Genomic DNA, 18,575 nt, shown 5'->3' with positions numbered 1-18,575 from the left:
CTTATTGTTAGTTTGGTAAAATATAATCAATAACTGGCGATGATTAGCCGTCGGCAGGTGGCACATACACTCTGATAATTGTCTACTACGCCTTATCTACGATATCGCGTGTATTTCTACGTCTATGTCAACATGTACAATTTTCCACGTGAAGTGATGTGCGTCACCGCTCATTACTTCCATGGTTACGGTATAAAGGTGCGTGAATACGGTGCACTCTCTCCATTTATCCCTCCACCCCCAATTACCTTCACGGAAAAGTCGCAAACTCTCTCATTAGGGCCAGCCGAGCCTTTCATGCAAGCGCGGATACATCGTTTACATCGGTTATTAGACTCCCATCTCATTTGATTTAAACCTGGAAAAATACTTCTCTAGCAATATTTCATTAGCATATGCGTTTTTTAATTTTTTTTTTTTGTCAATACATAATTACCCATTCAAACGTCTTAAATGGGAATAACTTTGTCTGGTAAAAAAAATGACAGAACCATTATTGCATTTGTTGAGAGAATTGTGCTTCAAACTCATAAAACTGGATGAGGATGAAGTCAGTATGGTTAAGGTAACGAAACATTGGGGGGGAGGGATTACTATTTTGAAATTTTATAGTGACCTTGAAGTAGTTAAATCTTCAAAATATGAATAAGTTTCGCCGTATTGTGATTTACTGCATTTCAGATCTTGCTGCAATTGTGAAGTAACGGTTTTTCCGATAATTAAATCATTGCAACAATGTTACTAACTTCATCCTTGTAAACTTCGGCCGGGGGGGGATTTTGAGAGAGTACACTGTAGCGATAAATGAACCGATCGTTAGATTCTAAATATAAAATTTCAAATTTTAACGATCGTAAAACACTCAATTCAACGTATGAGGAAATTGTGAATAATTCTGTCAAAATATCTCGTTGAATTAGTGGATATACGCGTATTGGAAGAAATAATTTTGCTTCTGTAATAACCAGACAGGGAGAATAGAGGAATACAAACCGATCGCGTATTAATTATCAACGTCACTTGTTTATTGCACTGCAAAAATCCGTATCCATCGGAAGTTGCTCTTATTTTTTCTGCAACAAATATACGGATACCTACATCTGTTACAAGTATATTGTATATATTATAATTATACACACGGAAAATTGACCCGAGAGCCGTGCGATATGGAAAACTGAAGTGTCTGTATATATATTATGTATTGTGATATTGCTGAGCAGAAAAATCGACGTCGGGTTGCAAGCATAAAATAAATTGACAGATAATTCGTCCTTCCTTTTAGTATTTTTCAATCGATTGTCTCAAGTGTGCTGCAGCATTGATCGCGTTCTTATCGTAATTATCAACGATTCTACCCAGGCATACGTGAGCATATACAAATATGTACATATGTACGATAAGTATAGATTCTCAACGAATCTGATGATTCAGTGACGTCCAACCGCGTCGTGTCTTCCGATTCTCGATGCGTCAGCACCTTCTTTATTTTCATTCTTTCTTTCTTCATTATGCTCGTATAGTGTATAAATACATACACGATTTTCTCTTTTCTTTATCTTCGCGTGTTGCGCATTTTTTTATTGAATATTATTTCTCGTCATTTTGCCACGCTGAAATTACGCATCAAGCCGAGATGCGTCAAAAGATTATATCCGTACATAGGAATACGGCTTAGGAATTTCACCAGAAGCAACAGAGTGATTGTTCTTACCTCTCAAATCTAGGTATCATTATTTTATAATTATATTATGACTTTTTGATGTATCGATGAGCGAAATGAAACGCAACGTCCGTCTGGTATATTATCGTTCGTCGAGGATTCATTAGCGACAAAAATTTGTAATCATATAACGGCAACTACCCATCTACGCTGTTACTCAAGCACAACCGAATCAATGCCCGCAAGCGAAACATTTGAAACGATTAGTTTCTAGATGGTATGCCTTATTTATACAGCCGAAAAAATACCCAACATTAAACTCCACAAAGAAAGCGACGGCAAATTCTTAGCCGGATTTAATTACACAACACGCTACTCCTAGTTCACGCTTGGCTAAAACGTAGCGCGACTGATAAACGCGTTGCCATTTTCCTACAACGCAGTAGAATTCGAATTTCATTTCTTCTTGTCCGAACAAGTCGAGTCATGAGCGGCGAACGACGCAGAAAACGAATGCGAGTTAGAACGTGGGTTTATTGATGTTCCGAAGCTCAGTCTCTCCAAAACAAGGCGGGTTGAATGTAACGTAAACGTATGTATGTATGTTGTGTGTGTACTTGTTGCAGCAGCGAGGAATGAAATCGTACACAGCGAAGCGTTTTATTCGACTTTAGCGGTTGTATAGAAATTATAAAACGCGAGACGTGGGATGAACGTTGAGACGTAGGCAAATACAAGCGATTCTAAGAGCAGTGATCTCGATGTATGGTTTTTTTTTCATAACGCATAAGATGCTGGTCTGTAGGCAAAATAGAGAAGAGTTAAAGTTTCGGGATTCATTCGTCAAGGTTCCAGGTAACGAGCCGATATTCTTTGTTAAGTACATATTTTAATCGTGCGCATATATACTATACATCTAACTTGTAGGTATGAGATTAATTTACATAGCCATTTAATCATATTCCATTACTATTTGCGTCGCTTCGACGATCGTACCACAAATACTCGTCTACGTACGCTAACATTATTCAACAGACAATTTTGCCGGATTGAATTTCAGACAAGGTGTGCGACGCGAAGAAACTTTAACTGGATACTTTTTTTTGTCCCTTCGAATCCAGCCTATTTTAAGACGCAATTACATGCGTGGGAGAAGCACGCAAATTCTGATATCGATTTACCCGTACGTCCGATGTAAATAAAAAAAAAAACATAAATGATAGAAAGGAAAAGAAAAAAGAAACATCGCGGTGGTAGCAACTGAATGTAAACAGTAAATTGAATATTAATAAAGGGTAGGTATATTGAAGGAGAAAAAGGAATATCTCCGATTTGTTTACGTGCGGTTCGAGAGCAGGGGAAATGGCTGCGTGTGATCAACGTATGTATGCTACTGACAGCTGCTGTGTGGCGTTCATTAGTCGTTTGATTTCACAGGTGATCGTGAGGATTGGTTTTGCATTACTCACCACCGAGCAGATCGTCGGAGGTAAACTTCGCCGTTGACGACATCCTGGAGACACAACAGACTCCTCGCAGTTATTATCAATTATAAAACAGACAACTGAAGGCACCACCAAATTCTATCAAACGATATACCAACGGATCGGAGAGACCGCACGCTCGCGGCACGAATTCCTACGATAAAATGCCAGCCAGCGTAAGCGGGAGCAAAGACGACCGGAGCTGCTGCTTTGTTTTGATAAAATGTCAACACCACAGACGTCAGACGGTCGGCCAATCAGCGGTCTCGTTCCAACGTAAATATACTACAGTGATTGCCGCAGAGTCTCGATTGGAGCGTTTCGCCCTTTCAACGCCGTCAGTCCCCGGCTCGATTTTAGAACGGCTCAAAATTCATCCGTTGGGATTAATTGTCAACGTCTGTTTATTCAACGTTGTTGAATAAGTCGCACGCGATACTTGTTGTGACTAACTTGTTGTCCCCAATTCGTGTAATGCTTCGTGCGGTTTTCGTTCGTTAATACATAGGTGGCAGCACCGTACGGATACGCTGCACCGCTAATTCACGCTTTATGACACGTATTTTACCTGAATAACTGCGTAATTCGTATTTTAGACGAGATATTTTGAGGAACGGATTGTAAGGTACGTGGCAGATTAATTATCAGACGCATAACGATTATACATGTGATGGAATTGCATATAACATGTCAATAATTCTCAGTTAAATCGCGAATAACAAAAATGTGTTCAACTCTGCGATTGCTGCGAGCGAAACAGTGAAAAATGGTTGCTTCTTAGTTGATCTGTCAAGTGATATTCGTTGGTTATTTCGTTTTAATATGAATCGGTAGACTAAACTGTGCTAAATTTTGGGTATTCATTGAGTTTCGGTACTAAATTGATGGTAAACTATTCTTCAGTATTTTTATCCAACCGAATATCACTTTTGTGCATTGCCATAAGTTATATCCATACGTATACATGTGTAAATGCACAAGCGCGTCCGTGAATGCAAAGATATGTGCGTAAATTATTCACTCTCACAGCTGTAGCCTTATATTTTTCTTATTACGCGATGCAACTTCTCAGTGTTTTTTTTTGTTTTCAATGAAGGCGTCTGCAAGGCATCCAAGGTGAATCGGGAATACTCAAGGTTGAATTTGGTCAGCAACCTTTCGAAAATAATTATTACACGGTCACCGTCTCCAATCGGATCATTGTCGAACTTTTTGCTCGTATTTTTTCAGCGTTCAGATAGACGGAGAAAACCGCCTGGCCTCCTTCGCATATTCCCCTCCTCTGCTACGCGAACGGTTTCTAATATTGCCACACAATTGCGAATGGAATTACACATCAGTCCATTTAATTTCGTCGTACGGTCGGTCGTTTGTTCCCGTGAATTACTGGGCTTTGAATGATCTTGATAGATTTCGTTTTCAATAACTGATTAGTTACAATCGACTATTCTTTCATCTTAAATTCAAATTCAGACGCGCAAACGCGTGAAACCTAAAAAATTAAAACTCTATAGTAGCATCTTATTGTCAGTGTTAAAATAATGTGTTTCAGTGTTGAATACAAAACTGGCATGAAAATGAAGATTCCAACCGGTGGTTCAGGGAACGGCTATTATGGCCATGATAGTGGGGTTATCTCATATCTTGATACTGTCGAGACCGAGGCCGATGTCCAGGCTGCAGGAGATGGAGACTTTTCCGAATATATGTGGATGGAGAACGAAGAAGAATTTGACAAACAGGTACTTGAATTTTAAAAATCGGATGGAATGATTCAAGGTTCTGTAGTTGGTTTGTAACTCTTAAAATCGTTTCTCGTTTGTCGAATCTGAAAGTTACAATTCGATTCATGAACGTTTTATATGTACAGTGTTTGAAATAAAAACTATAACCAAGGAAAACTAAGAAACACTAACTTTTTGGAATTGGTGACAAGTTTGGGGTATCATAGCAAATAAATCATTTTGCAGGTACTACAGCAGCTCGAAGAGGAGGAGTTGATGGAAGAATGCCTGGAAGCTATGTTGGAGGAGGAAAGGCAGCATCAGAGAAATCAAAACTCTGCCGCTTGGTCTACTGCCACAAGTACAGTGGAAAATAATGGTATTGATCTCTGCCAGCAGCTAGGTGGCCTTCGAGTACATGATGACCTTGCAAAGCAGGTATTTACGATACTACTTCAAGAGCAAAATTGATTGGAAAATTATGCGCTTTGCCATCCAACTCCACTAGCCAAGAAATAAAATCATACATAGTTTTTCATCCAAAAGCTGTGGATGCTTTGAAGTAGATATTTTGCAAATGAAAACTGACATGATTCCAGAGTACACTGAATCCGGATGCAGCTGAATTTGTCCCAGCTTACAAACCAGCAATAACATTGGTAAGCGGGCAATCAGAGGTTACTACCGAATCTTCGTAGAGACCCTCCATAATCTTGTTTACAGCAGACATAAGCCTAGAGGAGGTCAAGGAGATGCCCGGAGTCAGCCTGCCACAGTCTGTAATATTAGCAGGAATATGTTGGGATTTGTGCATGATAGCAACTACTGTTATGTACAAATAAACAAATGAATAGATAATGCATGTGATACGAAGGGATATGCTTTCTGTAAAACGCGAAATTAACAACAACAGTTCATGTAATGTTAAGAGAAAAGCGTGATGTGTTTGTTTTTGATACAGAAAAGGACACATTACAAAAGCCTATACATATATCTCTGAAAAAACAGTCTACGGTTTACTTTTGCGGGATTATCGTCCATTTCACTATAGGTTACTGTGGTTACTATAGTGTTTAAGATGCGTTTTTTAAACAGATAAAAAACAATGACATTTTTTAATCCATGTACCATTTTTTCTTTTTTTTTTTTATATCAATATTTTGATTACCTTTCACTTTTCGATCCTTCAAGTGGCTGATTCAAACTGCGTTATTGATATTAATTCACAAAAACACATTCAGCAGATCTGTGATAACAGATAAACGTGATTGTTTTAGTGAAAATAGTAAATCATAATTAAATTCGACAAAAAGCCAATTGCCCACGATGATTGTACTTTTGTAAATAGTATTCCAGTTTGGTTTAAAATCATTTGCAAAAAAAGAACGTGCGCGTAATTGATTCCCGGCCTCTAACTACTGATAGATTTTTCGAATTGTTTTTGAGAAAAATATTGTTTCAACGTGAGGGACTCTTGGTGGCACCTCTTGACTCTGTCAATAACAGGATTTAAAACATCCTGTATTCACTTCAAAAACAACTTTGTGAGTGAATAAAAATTCAATTTCGAAATTTCATACATCATAGAGCGTACGATGAACTAATGCAGGTATTTGAAACGTTCAATAGAGTTGAGTAATGAGTGGGTGTATGTTGAAGTCTTATCCCGAATTCTGATACGTAATATTGTTTTACATTATAGTTATTTATCTACTTAACAGCCGCGAAAAGTAACAAAAATTATTACATCAGATACGTGTTGATGGTGAATATTTTTTTTTATTAATTAATCTTTGGCACTACCTCTTATTTTTCACTTGTTGTCTTCCAGTTAAATTTCAAATAACACTCCAAATTGTTGAACTTCGAAATAAGGTTACTTGAATAACGTTTGCGAGACTGTGATTGAAAGAAGAGAAATATGTGTACATGAATCATAACGTTTACAAGATATCACATTTATTCATTATACTATAGTCATATCAAATCGCTTTTCAATTGGATTTCGGATATTACGATCACTTATTTTGAATTTCCAAAAAAATTCCCTCGAGAGAATTAATTTCTTACTGAAGTTTGTAAGATCCAATAATTACCATGAATTATAAATGATTTTAAAAACTTCATACCATGAAAGAATCCGAATGGAATAGGTGATCGAAAACATTAACAATATGTAACTGTTCTTGGTTATTGTTTCAAATATGCAATAGGAAATTTCATATTAAAAATACCGTATCACGACAGTTGCATGTACTATCCAAATTTTCAACATATTAAAATTTTTACAAACTTTTAATAATCATGTGGGATTAATGGTTAACAAGAATATATCTCCTTGAAGGTTGTAAACTAAGAATATAGATCTACAGTGAAGCAATTTTTAGCTTGTAAGTAGAGTTGTTTAAGATTTTACTACAAGTGTAGAATTTCACTGTGTAATTATCAAATTGAAGGAACATCAATCTTGTGACATCATTGAAGTGTAATGAAATTTTGGCTTGCTGGATAAAGCAATTTGTTTGTTGGCTCCGATTAAATTTTGCATCTTTGTGAAAATAATGAGATTTTTGTGTGTCTTTATGACTAGGATAGGAATTATAAGTAATAAAAAAAATATTAAAATAATAAAAAAGAAAAAAAAGTACAAAAATATCAAAAGTGAAAATAAAAATACTCCAATTCAATCGATGGAATCGTAGTTTTTTTTTTTACATAACCGATATATATACATTTATTAAAAAGCTTTAAGCGATTACCTGTGGCAGTTATCCGAGTGCAAAACTATTATGTGAATGAATTGTTATCAAAGAAATTGTAAAATTGGTATAGGAATAGTTCATTTTATTTGATATATCATTATCATTATTACTACTATTAATCTAGTTATGTATTTCATTTTTCGCCAATGATTTTGACATTTGTGATTTTTTTTCACTGCATCCCTTATTTTCTTCTACATAGCATTTAACATGTAGCATAAAATATATTGCAGATGAATGTACGTATTAAAATAGAGCTGAATCATAATTAAATCGTGCACATTTTTTTAGACGCATCTCTTCCACTCCTACAGTCCATCTATCAATGTCTCTCTTATCGAATTGTGGTCTTTTTTCAATACTATAAAAAACGTCTATTTGTCACTATAATTTCATTATAACAACTGTTCGATGAATTCAATTAGGGAATAAATCACTGCGTTCCATTCTGTGTATTCAGATTTGGTATTACGAAAGACTTGATATGTTATGTAAAAATTTATTATAGAATCCAATTTTTGTTACAATCGAATATATAGTAGGTATGTAGATAGTTGCTAAAAGTAAAAAAAAAATACGAAAATGGTTCAACAAATCTGAGTCCATATATGATAGTACATTTTAACTCACAGCTACGTTTTGAAAGAAAACGAAATTGCAGCCACAGCTCTTTGTTTCCATTACAACATGGAATGGATGATCAATTTTACTTATTGTACTGTAAAATACTGTGCATTACGTGAAATAGTATATTCAATAATGTATTCAAACTTTACTGCAATATGCCCATAGTGGTTTTTATACACGATACTTTGCTTAATATTGTGTTTGACCAACCAAACACTGGGGTACTTAGCTATTATAAACCATTCTGCGAAATTGCAAAAACAAACTGAAGTCATGTGTAGAGTGGACAAAGCAGTTTGCCAGACTAGGTACTGAATTACTGTAAACGATTTGTGTGTAATCGAAGTCACACCACAACAGTAAATGATAATTCTGGACAACTCTACCTAAATCCGTACCAGAACCCTGGTGAGCTATGTATGACGAGCTATATCTATCCCAAAAACAATAGTATGTGCCGCAATTAGTGCTATACCGACCAATATTGATTACGTAAAGTTGGATTCATTTTTTGTTCAGGTTAAAATAATTCCTTATATTTAATATAAAATAATTTGTAAATAATTAATCTTTACCCATAAATATAAACTCACATTCACTTATATACAATTACTGAATCAGCAGTCTCATAAATGGGATGCAATACTGCTCTCAAAGTGATATCATATGTACGGAATATGTAATACTATATGTATACAACCCAAGTTTATGAGTGCAAACTAATTTATTCAACATAACACAAACTATTCAAAGAAATGAGGATTTTCGAACTTTGCTATTTTCAATCTGTTACACACTAGACAATTACGACTGTGAATATCACCTTTTGTTTTGTATTTGAAAAATTATATTCACGACTTATTGTGCACACTTTCTTGTTTCAACAAATCTATTCTGACGTTTTCCACTCCGTCTATATTGTTTTGAGACGTTAGCAAATTGGAATAGCAATAAAAATGAATTCAAGGAAGTACCAGATCTTGACACGCAAAATCTAAAATATGAGGGATAAATTTGCGCAGTAAGTATCGCAACTTTTTCGCTGCAAAGGAGTTTACAAGTTAAGAGAAAGAATTTCCCCTTCTAAATTATTCCTACAAAACCCTACCTGTAAGAGCATAAATAACTTTTATGTCAGGAGTATATTTAATACTAGATGATATAGTGTGGTCTGAGACATACCCGTTGTTTATGGAAAGAATTTTTTGGCTAACCAAATCGATAATAAAACTTATTGAAGCTTATTTTGAGAATGGCATTTTTATTTCAATTGTTTATAGGAAAATGACACAAAAATATTATTAAAAAATAATAATAATAATAATAATAAAAAAAACAACCACAAGTATCACGCCGTGGCGAAAAATGTCTTTAGTTTCATTTTTTGAAATATATGTCATTAGAAAAGGTAGAGATAATCTATGATATAGGAGTATAATCATCTGGAAATACTGATGAGTGATTTTATTAGATCACAAGTTATGTTATATCTTGTGTGACATTGGTTTCGAAATTGAAAAATATTTTTGAAATTTACTATTACGCTGTTTTCGCAAAAGTTTTGGCGTATGAAATAACAAATAGTTATAAATTCTCGAAATGTCATTCCAAAACAAGTAAATTTCAGTCCTGAGTATAGTTATTAGTACATACTACTTATTATTCATCTTGTGAATGTATTTCGTTACTTAAATAAGTTACTTTATCTGTAAAATATTCGTAGGAATATTGATTCTTCGAAAATCATCACATCCCAAAGCAAGTATAAAATATTGTTATTCGAAGTATTGAAAGAGCATCCAATATTTAAATACATATTCTACTTGGTAATATAAATCAACAATTTATCATGTTGGCTTTATTAAAATGATATAATTAGTTCCAATTTTTCTTTTTCTTCAACATGGGTTGAAAAAATCTTGGTTATTAATAATTTAAAAATATTTTTGCTCAGATTGAATTGTTCAACACTTTAGCATGAATTAATGAAAACCATGTACCAGATGGAACAACCAAACTATCTCTTATTATTTACCAGCACTCGTTTGGTATCCAAAATTCATTCTTCTTTATTAGTACTAAAATATTTGTGTTCCCTCTTAAATAAAAATGTCAAACTAAACATTCATCTCTTGGTTACGCTTTTTTTCTTTACTCAATCATCAATAAATTATAATCTAAACACTCTCGGTCGGGCTCTGGAATTCAGAAAGAGCATGAATGGGATTTTGAACTTTCTTCTGGGATCCTTTTCTCACTTTGGCCCTAACTTCTTCCGGTCGCTCTGGACGAACTAAAGGTTTTTTCTCTGGTGCCTTCATCTTCCATACGACGATAGGAGACTGTTGAGAAATCAAAGATGAAATCGATCAGTGAACACAATAAAGCGGAAAAAAATTAGTTGAGAAATATCCTCAAATCATTAAGAGTCAAGCATACCCATTTCTTTTTGTACAAGTGATTTTCGAAATTGAAAAGGTATTTATCGAATAATTGATGTGAAAATTATTTCTTCGATAAGAATATTTGTTGTAAATAAAGTCCGCTAATTTTGGGTCCGCAATGTCGAGGGAATCATTGCCTTTGACGATATTCGTCACGTTTATTCGAATTTTGGCATAGACTAAAGATTGCTGTTATTACAGATGCTGGTAATTTTATTTTAGCTCTATACAGATTCTTGGCACTTGTAAGATACAAAATGTTATTTTGCGCCAAAGAACATGGTAGCTACAGCAGCTGAAGTATAATTTTACAATGAACTGAATTTTGTTAATGGAGAATTTTTACCATGAAAATCAGTACCCATGTGCATGTATTGCGAAAAGAAATAGTTATGGATAATTCTTGACGTCAATTTTTAACCTTGACTTCATAACACATTGAGTGTTATGTATTTTAGTTTGTGTGCACATTTTAACATGTAACAAGAAACAAAATTGACACAAACATATGTATATTTTTAATGAGTCAGAAAATATTGGCTAAGGCTGCAATATTAATTTTCAAATTTGAAATCTAATCTAAATATTTAGGTAATGCAATGCTTCGTAAGAATAATGCTACTTATAGTTTTAGCTCAAAATTAAACACATATCAGAATATATTGAAAATATTCATCTTGTTTATCAAATCATTATCAAAATTTGAGAGAAGCTAAGAGATTTGAATTAAGCTAAAATTTTGTCAGATATGGATGTTAATAACCACACATTCGTAATGTTATTTACTAACAATAAAATTATTGGTACTTACATACTGTAAAATCCATAACAGTTAGTAAACAACAGATAAAGCCTCTATCAGCATTGTAGTTGGTATTAAGCAGTTCTAAGTAATAATTATGTATAATTTTCTAAGTGAAACGTTGAAATCTAATCACAGCGGAAACTTGAATGCTCTCATTATAACATGTATTAAATAGTCGTCTAATAAAAAAGGTATATAATCTAAAATTCTTAATCATCTCTGGATTCTGATTAAACGGTTCACTTGGTCTATATTGTACAACTGTAACTGCGGGGGTTATTGGCGCAAATGAGAACATGGATGGGTTTGGTATATACCAAATAAACAGAGTAGAGAATGGACAGGCTGTGGGATACAGGTAGGTACAGCGCGGTCGGCTTTTGTGGCCATCGTATCTCTTTCCCATTGTCTTCGATTGTCTACAAACAGTGTTGATTTTATTTTTTACTTCATTTTTCTATGCAAAATCAATATTGAAATTAAATGATGAATGATATGAAAATTGACATAGTCAAACCACATGAAATTTACTTGCCAAACAAACAGCAACAATTTTAATCATATTCTCCACAAAATTTTACTAAATTATTACCGCTATGCCTCTCTATTCTCTATAAGCTGTTATTTGAAATATGCAGAGAATCAGATTGACCAGATTGAGCATGGAAAATTCAGGTATACCTGCTATCATATATTAAGCACTAATTAGTTATATTGAAGAAAAAAAATTTCAATTAAGTTGCTAAAAACAATGTACAGTAGTCGTAAGTAAGCTTTGAAGCTTTTATTATCTTCTTCTTGCCCATCAGTAGTTCAGGCGATGAAAGATTAAGCGTATGAAAGTTTTGACCATTCCAATTTTGAAATGGCCATTTCACGATTACTATGTGTATAATTATATTCGAAACTAGGATCTGGTAGCATGTAATATCGGTAAGTAAAAATTGTTATTCTTACCGTAACAGTAGATTGTCTGGGATATTTAGTAGACGCAACATAGGAGGCTTTCACGGTGAGGACAACGGCATTCATCAAATTCTTTGCTGCTTGAATAAGCGACGTTGCGCTGTCTAAACCAGAAACGATCAATTCTCCACTGATGTTCTGTACATCAGCTTTCACTTTGCTTGTAATATTCATTTGATGACAGTAAAGTGCGATCCGTTGTAAATAAGCGAGCAGATCTTTTTTAGTTGAACTCTCTGGACATTGATCTGCTATCTGTCTGGTTAATTTATCCAATTTTGTTCCCGCCTCTGAAATTTTCTTTGCTGCATTTATCACGTCCATTGTAGTTTTCAACGGACCACGTCCTCGTGTGAAATCTGTCATTTCCATCATAATCATACACATGTGTTTTGCGAGAACAATTATATCATTCCCGGCGTCATCCCATTTGGCAACTTCCCTGTCAAACTTTAATTTTTCACTCTTGAAAAATTCCACTTGCTGGAGAATCTTCTGTTTATCTTCTTCAGTCATTTTACGCATAGCCTCTCGGGCAGTGGTGATACCACTGATATCGGGATACTCATCTACACCATGTTCTCCGGTTTGAGCACTCGATTTACTTCGAGTTTCTAAAGTGTAATGTTCATCAAGTTCTACATCTTCTGGATCTAGATCTTCGTCAGCCTAAAAGAAAATGTGGAATCTCAAACAGGTGAAGATTCAGTATACTAAAATGTGACAATAGAAAAGCAGAAATTTTATAACAAAGAAACTAATTATGCATGCATATTGATACTTTTGAAAAATCAGAATGATTGACTAGTTAATATAATATGTCAATATGCTCACTTACTCGATTCATCAACACAGCACGTCTGATTTCCCGCACTCCATCGTAAACTAGTCTAGATGCATCAATAAAATCATTTTCATCAACATCTTTAGCCGGGTTACTTCCTAAAGCATCGACTGCAACTTCTACTCTTTGTGCAAACTTTGGCATAACCTGTTCTCGCAAAACTTTAACAGCTTCGAGAACTCTCTTGGTATAAATGCACGGCTCGTAATTATCCATCTCAGCTTGAACGACGTTGCAAACTCTGGCAGATCTCCCCCTGATAGCTCCAGCAGTTCTATCTAAAGTATCTGCATCACCTTCTTGCAAAGCTAACACACATTTATTGACATCTTCCAGGATGTGATTTTCAGAAACTGCCAAGAAGTCATCGATCGTAGTTATGTCATCGACAGCTTCAGTAAGAACGCGAACTTGATTTTCCCAAGCTTGGCGAAACACTTCCATATTATCAAGTGCTACTTTAGAACGAGGACGAGCAGCCAATACACGTGCAGCATTTATTACTTGAGGACACAGATTCTCAATCTGCGCTGCTGCATAACGAACCATTTTTACTCCATCTTCATTTCCAGACATACTACAGACCAAGTTTGCTACCTACAACGAAAATATACTTTAAAAAATCAAAATATATGTGATAAAATCAATTCGGCATTTTAAGACAGTAGAGTAGAAGCTCACCTCAACAAGTTTATTGGCATGCTCGGTGAAAACTAAAGCGTATTCTTCGACTTCTTTGTCTCTTCCATTCCTAGCAGCTTCGATAAGAACAAGCAGTGGAACACTTGTCTCAAGGAAACTGTCTGACACGTGATCAACAACAGCTTTACGTAGCTGCCGGCGCAAGTCACGTGTCTTTCTACACATGTGATCTATTGCTCGTTCCAAGCCTTCGGTTTGTTCTTTTACGCCCATCTGCAGAAGCATTTAATAACCATTATTTCGACTTTCATAGTTACTAGAAATTGTTCCAGATAATTATTTAGAAGATTATACATGTTAAATTGAATTTTGTTGTGAAATTTTCAAACTTTCGATGAAATTTACATTTTTTTAAAAATTAATCCATGTGTAGTTTTTAATTTTTTATCGCTACAACTGTAATGTGGAAAAAAAATTATTTTCAATATTACAAATTTAAGCACAATGTGGAATTTATTGGTAAAGCTGTATTTTTTACATCAATGCTGTGCATACTGCTGTATTATGTATGCTGTGCATGTGTGAAATTCAAGCATTACTCTTCCCAGTATTACATTGTTTCGATTTTTCTTTTATAACTAGCGATAGGTAAACTCAAACATTTATATTTATTTATTCACTGCAGTAAAATATAAGCAGGGTGGCAGATAAAAAAAAAATGTTACAGGCAATTCAATCTTTATATCTGTGAGTAGACTAACAATGCATGACGTTTATAAGGGAATGTGGCACATTTTAAATATTGTGAGGATTGTAATGAGAAAAAGAGGATATATAGAAGAAGGTAAAATTGGGGAAAAAAAAAAAAAAAAACCAGGAACGACTGAACAAATAGTTACTTATTAGTGCGTATTGAAAATAGAAGTCAGTATATCGATTAGTTATAGCATGGGGTTGTAAGATGCGGTTGTGAGTGGTGAGTACACCCGGATATTTCAATAACCAGCAAATTGTATTAAGAAAGTACAGTTAATAAATAATATTTAATAGAAATGCAGGAGACAAACAGGGTCGGCTGAATATTTACCCGTTTCCCACCCCGAGCGAGCTGTAACTGTGATCGCCAACAGAAATAAATCAATATAATAAATGTAATGACAATGAAAGACTCAGACTAATTATGCACACCTTTGGCAATATAAATAACACATTAAAATGCAGATTTACACTTGCTCATAAAAAAACTTTACTATTTTCATGTGTTTATGTAACTAACATTACTTCTTTTTTCACTTCAAACAGATTTAATGTACCACTGGTTATCCATCAGTGCATTTATCTATATTTTTTTTAATTTTCGAACCTTAAAGAACTTATACTCAATAATAATAATCAATAACGTTATTTTATGCAGCTTCGAACTAAGTAGAACGTTAGAAAGTGATTGATATTCTGAAAAAAAACTTGTAATATGTCAAAAACAAAAGCTCGAAATTGCGACAAAGAGATAAACTGACAAGAGGTATAATGTAACTAGCATATTTGGTCTGAGTGCCTTCATAATGTTGTAAATGTTTACAAACTATAATTCAAAATGTAATTGATACTTTAAATGACGAATTCTCAGCTGTATTTCTATCCTGAAATTGTTTTGGGATAAAAAATGATACAGAAGGGGACTTTCAAATTATGCGATAAAAGACACGATAAGCGTCGTTGTCTAATCATTCTTTTCTTTAGGGGACACATCAGCAAAACTCGAAGATTTGTCGATTGACATCAAATTTTAACCATCAACAAAGATTCACACCAGTTTGGATTTATTGCATTGAGTGTGTTAAATATTGGTTTCAATGTCGTCGAAACTTTGTGTTCTCGAAGAGACTTTTTGCATAGCAATTTGTTTCGTTAAAATGGTCATTAATTGCATAGCTATCTTTGTAGCACAAGTAAGAAAGGTTGTTATTTTTTTATTTTTTTTTTTTTTCAATTTTACTTCTCATTTGATGATCAATTATCAAACTGTGCCAATAATATGTAGAACAAAGTTTAAATGATAAAAGAATAAAATAAATATCTTAAGAATTAAAATCAAAATTATTTCTAAAATTAAATGTGACCAAATCAGCACACTTTCTTCAATTGAAAATTAGTGTGACTATTCTCAATAGCAAGAAACTGACATAATTTCATAGTAGATTATCAAATTGCGATTTGGATAGTAACTTTCCTGCTTGATCTTACCAGGACAGCTATGAAGTCATTTCAAATTTTAGTGAAAGGTTGATGAAACGAGAAAATCAAAGATCACTAATTTTTGAAATTGTGTAAACCAATTTCTAGAAACATACTGTGTACAATCAATCCAAATAAATATAAAAAGATTTGGTTTGCGAAACCTTATTGGTGGGGAAAATATCATTGCGATTGAAATAATTTGGAATCGCAGTGAGATCTCCCTTTAAAATCAAATAACTGATAAGTTAAAGAATCTCATGATGTTTGAATGTCGATAAAAGTTGTAAATTAGACATATTAATACTTACGTTGTTCATGTATTCGCTGAGTAGATCTTGCAGTGCTTGTCTAACTGCGTTGCACTCAGCAACAATCCGTTCCCTGCGCTCATCTCTTGTACATGAAGAATCAGCCATGAGTGCAGCTCCACTAATAATGCTTTCCAACCTTTCCTCCAGACTGGGACGAGTGCGTACTTCGTTATAAGCCAGGGGTGACATTGCCATTCTTTCATCAAAATCATCAAGAGCTGCAGCCAACTCTCCTGGTCCATCATACGGATGCTGGCCATCTGTTGGTGTTTTCCCCTGTGCTACATCATTTATAGTATTAACAGCCTCGCAGACTTGTTTCAAAACGTAATCTCTGTTAGCTTTAGCAGCAGCTAGTTCTGGGTGTCGAACGTAGACTTTAGAAGCTGTTAAAAGCATCGTTGAATGTTTCTTGAGAACAGCCCTGGCAGCTGCTAGGTCATCACGAAGTTGGGGATCTTTAAGTTCTTGCTGACGTTTAGCTGCTTGATTCATAAGCTCTGAGGCATTTCTGCCAAACTGCTTGATATTCTCCAATAGCTCGCCTTGGGAAGAAGCATTTTTCAACTTCTCTAAATCGTCTTCAACCACATGCAGAGATTTTAAAAGCAAATGCACATCAACCATGTCTGCCAATATTAGAAGACGTGTGACAGCAGATAGAAGATTCCTTGCTGCACGTACCATGTTACCTCGCTTCAGCGAAGAACAAGGATCTTCTGAAAACTCCCTGAATTAAAAAGTTAAAACTTCGAATAAACTGAATAGACCAAATCTTTGAATATCTGTGAAATATTACTGTATTAAATTAAATACAATTAATTCAACAAAGAACTTAAGAAAACTAGGTTTGATAGTTATGAAAAACTCTTCTCAAACTTCTACAAGTTTCAATCAACAAAATTAATTCAACTGTACTGACCGAGCAGCAATGCTCATCGCAGCTCCTGTTTTTCTCACTTCTTCAACGGCACTAAGCATTTCAGCCGTAATATCAGGATTTTCATATGCTATCTGCTCTCCCTTTTCAATGAAGTTAGTTGTAGCTTTTTCAACTGTTCCAACCAAGGCACTGGCACGTTTAGATTTGCCCTTCTTCTTTTTGCTTGGACCTTTGGTATTAACTAAAGTAGTTACTTGCAGAACTAATGGCTCCAACGTTTTTTCTACAGACATTGTTCGAATCTCCAAATTCTTGGGATCCCATTTTAATGTTATTGGCCCAAAGTGATCCGACATTTTTAGTCCTTATCGAGTACTGCTCTGAAATAGTAAATTGGGGTTCGGTTATTGATTTGCCTATGAAACTGATGACCTCAATTTTCAGACTACGTAATGTAGATGATCATAAGAAGCAGGTTTCGGAAGTCAATCAATGAGTATGCTACCAAAGTTAGTGACTAAGTAAGGAAATGTCAAATTGTCAGTGAAGTCTACACATCAATCTGGAGTTGAGACTTGAACTTTTATTTTTATTACACAGCGCGTTTCCTAAGGCTGAATTTTAAACTTGAATACGAAGATAACTGATAAAATGTATCCAGGATAACTTTGAAGATTGAAGTCGTTAAGAATTGCAGAAGCTCAGAACTGAATAAACTTTTCAAAACCAATTAGGCAGCATGAGTACTTTTAGGATTTCCAAAGTGATTTTTAAATTCCACAATTATCACTGGAAAATGGGTGCATACACAAAGTCAAATGGAATATCAAAGGGACTGATAAAAAGTTCCAGGAATGCATCTTGACTCATCATACGAAAATGCATTAGCTAATGTTGAGTATCACAACCAATGGGCGACACAATCGCCTCGCTATTATACTGACCTTCATAAGATACGAAAAACTAACTGTTCGCACTTTTCACAATCACTAGTGATAAATTTATATTTTACTTGAACTCTAATTGCAATCGATTTATCTACTTGCTGATGACCAGTTTTACCACGAGAAGCTTGATGTCACCTCGATTTATCACACACCTTTCGTTCATGACGTCATTGCTGTCTTCAATCGGAAATGGTGCGGCAGGCGCAGGGAGGGGAGCACGGTCTACGCCCGAACCAGG

At 34.7% G+C, this 18,575-nt stretch overlaps 3 protein-coding genes across 13 annotated transcripts in view; 1 reads left to right on the top strand and 2 right to left on the bottom strand.

Moving 5' to 3' along the window:
• The window catches only part of BNIP3 (BCL2 interacting protein 3), a 25,584-nt gene extending 22,313 nt beyond the window's left edge, over positions 1-3,271 (bottom strand). Inside the window, exon 1 of one of the 2 annotated variants that reach the window (XM_046632800.2) lies at positions 3,130-3,271. In XM_046632800.2, the coding sequence (XP_046488756.1) occupies positions 3,130-3,172 (43 nt within the window). In that variant the 5' untranslated portion in view covers positions 3,173-3,271. The remainder of the gene's footprint in view (positions 1-3,129) is intronic. The other variant, XM_046632799.2, reaches the window with a different exon arrangement.
• On the top strand, positions 3,230-9,087 carry Paip2 (polyA-binding protein interacting protein 2). Of its 6 annotated transcripts, none has more exons than XM_046632812.2 (5): positions 3,230-3,420; positions 4,697-4,886; positions 5,115-5,306; positions 5,468-5,527; positions 5,595-9,087. In XM_046632812.2, exons 1-5 carry the CDS (start codon positions 3,368-3,370, stop codon positions 5,598-5,600), a joined length of 501 nt encoding a protein of 166 aa, XP_046488768.1. In that variant the 5' UTR covers positions 3,230-3,367; the 3' UTR covers positions 5,601-9,087. The 6 variants fall into 6 exon arrangements, with proteins under 6 accessions (XP_046488768.1, XP_046488767.1, XP_046488765.1 ...); XM_046632811.2 differs by having other exon boundaries at positions 5,592-9,087; XM_046632809.2 differs by having other exon boundaries at positions 5,468-9,087.
• On the bottom strand, positions 6,304-18,575 carry alpha-Cat (catenin alpha). Of its 5 annotated transcripts, none has more exons than XM_069136966.1 (9): positions 18,490-18,575; positions 17,430-17,770; positions 16,505-17,237; positions 15,046-15,072; positions 13,998-14,231; positions 13,311-13,913; positions 12,464-13,141; positions 11,824-11,925; positions 6,304-10,599 (listed from the first exon to the last, which is right to left on the bottom strand). In XM_069136966.1, the coding sequence occupies exons 2-9, from the start codon at positions 17,744-17,746 to the stop codon at positions 10,435-10,437; spliced, it is 2,859 nt and encodes a 952-aa protein (XP_068993067.1). In that variant the 5' UTR covers positions 17,747-17,770; positions 18,490-18,575; the 3' UTR covers positions 6,304-10,434. The 5 variants fall into 5 exon arrangements, with proteins under 5 accessions (XP_068993067.1, XP_046488679.1, XP_046488680.1 ...); XM_046632723.2 differs by having other exon boundaries at positions 18,335-18,549; XM_046632724.2 differs by lacking the exon at positions 15,046-15,072 and having other exon boundaries at positions 18,335-18,548.

Source organism: Neodiprion pinetum, chromosome 6 (assembly GCF_021155775.2).
Source record: "Neodiprion pinetum isolate iyNeoPine1 chromosome 6, iyNeoPine1.2, whole genome shotgun sequence".
Classification (NCBI taxonomy): Eukaryota; Metazoa; Arthropoda; class Insecta; order Hymenoptera; family Diprionidae; genus Neodiprion; species Neodiprion pinetum.
Note: the sequence above shows the minus strand (reverse complement) of the source record. Positions and strands in the feature narration are given on the sequence as shown.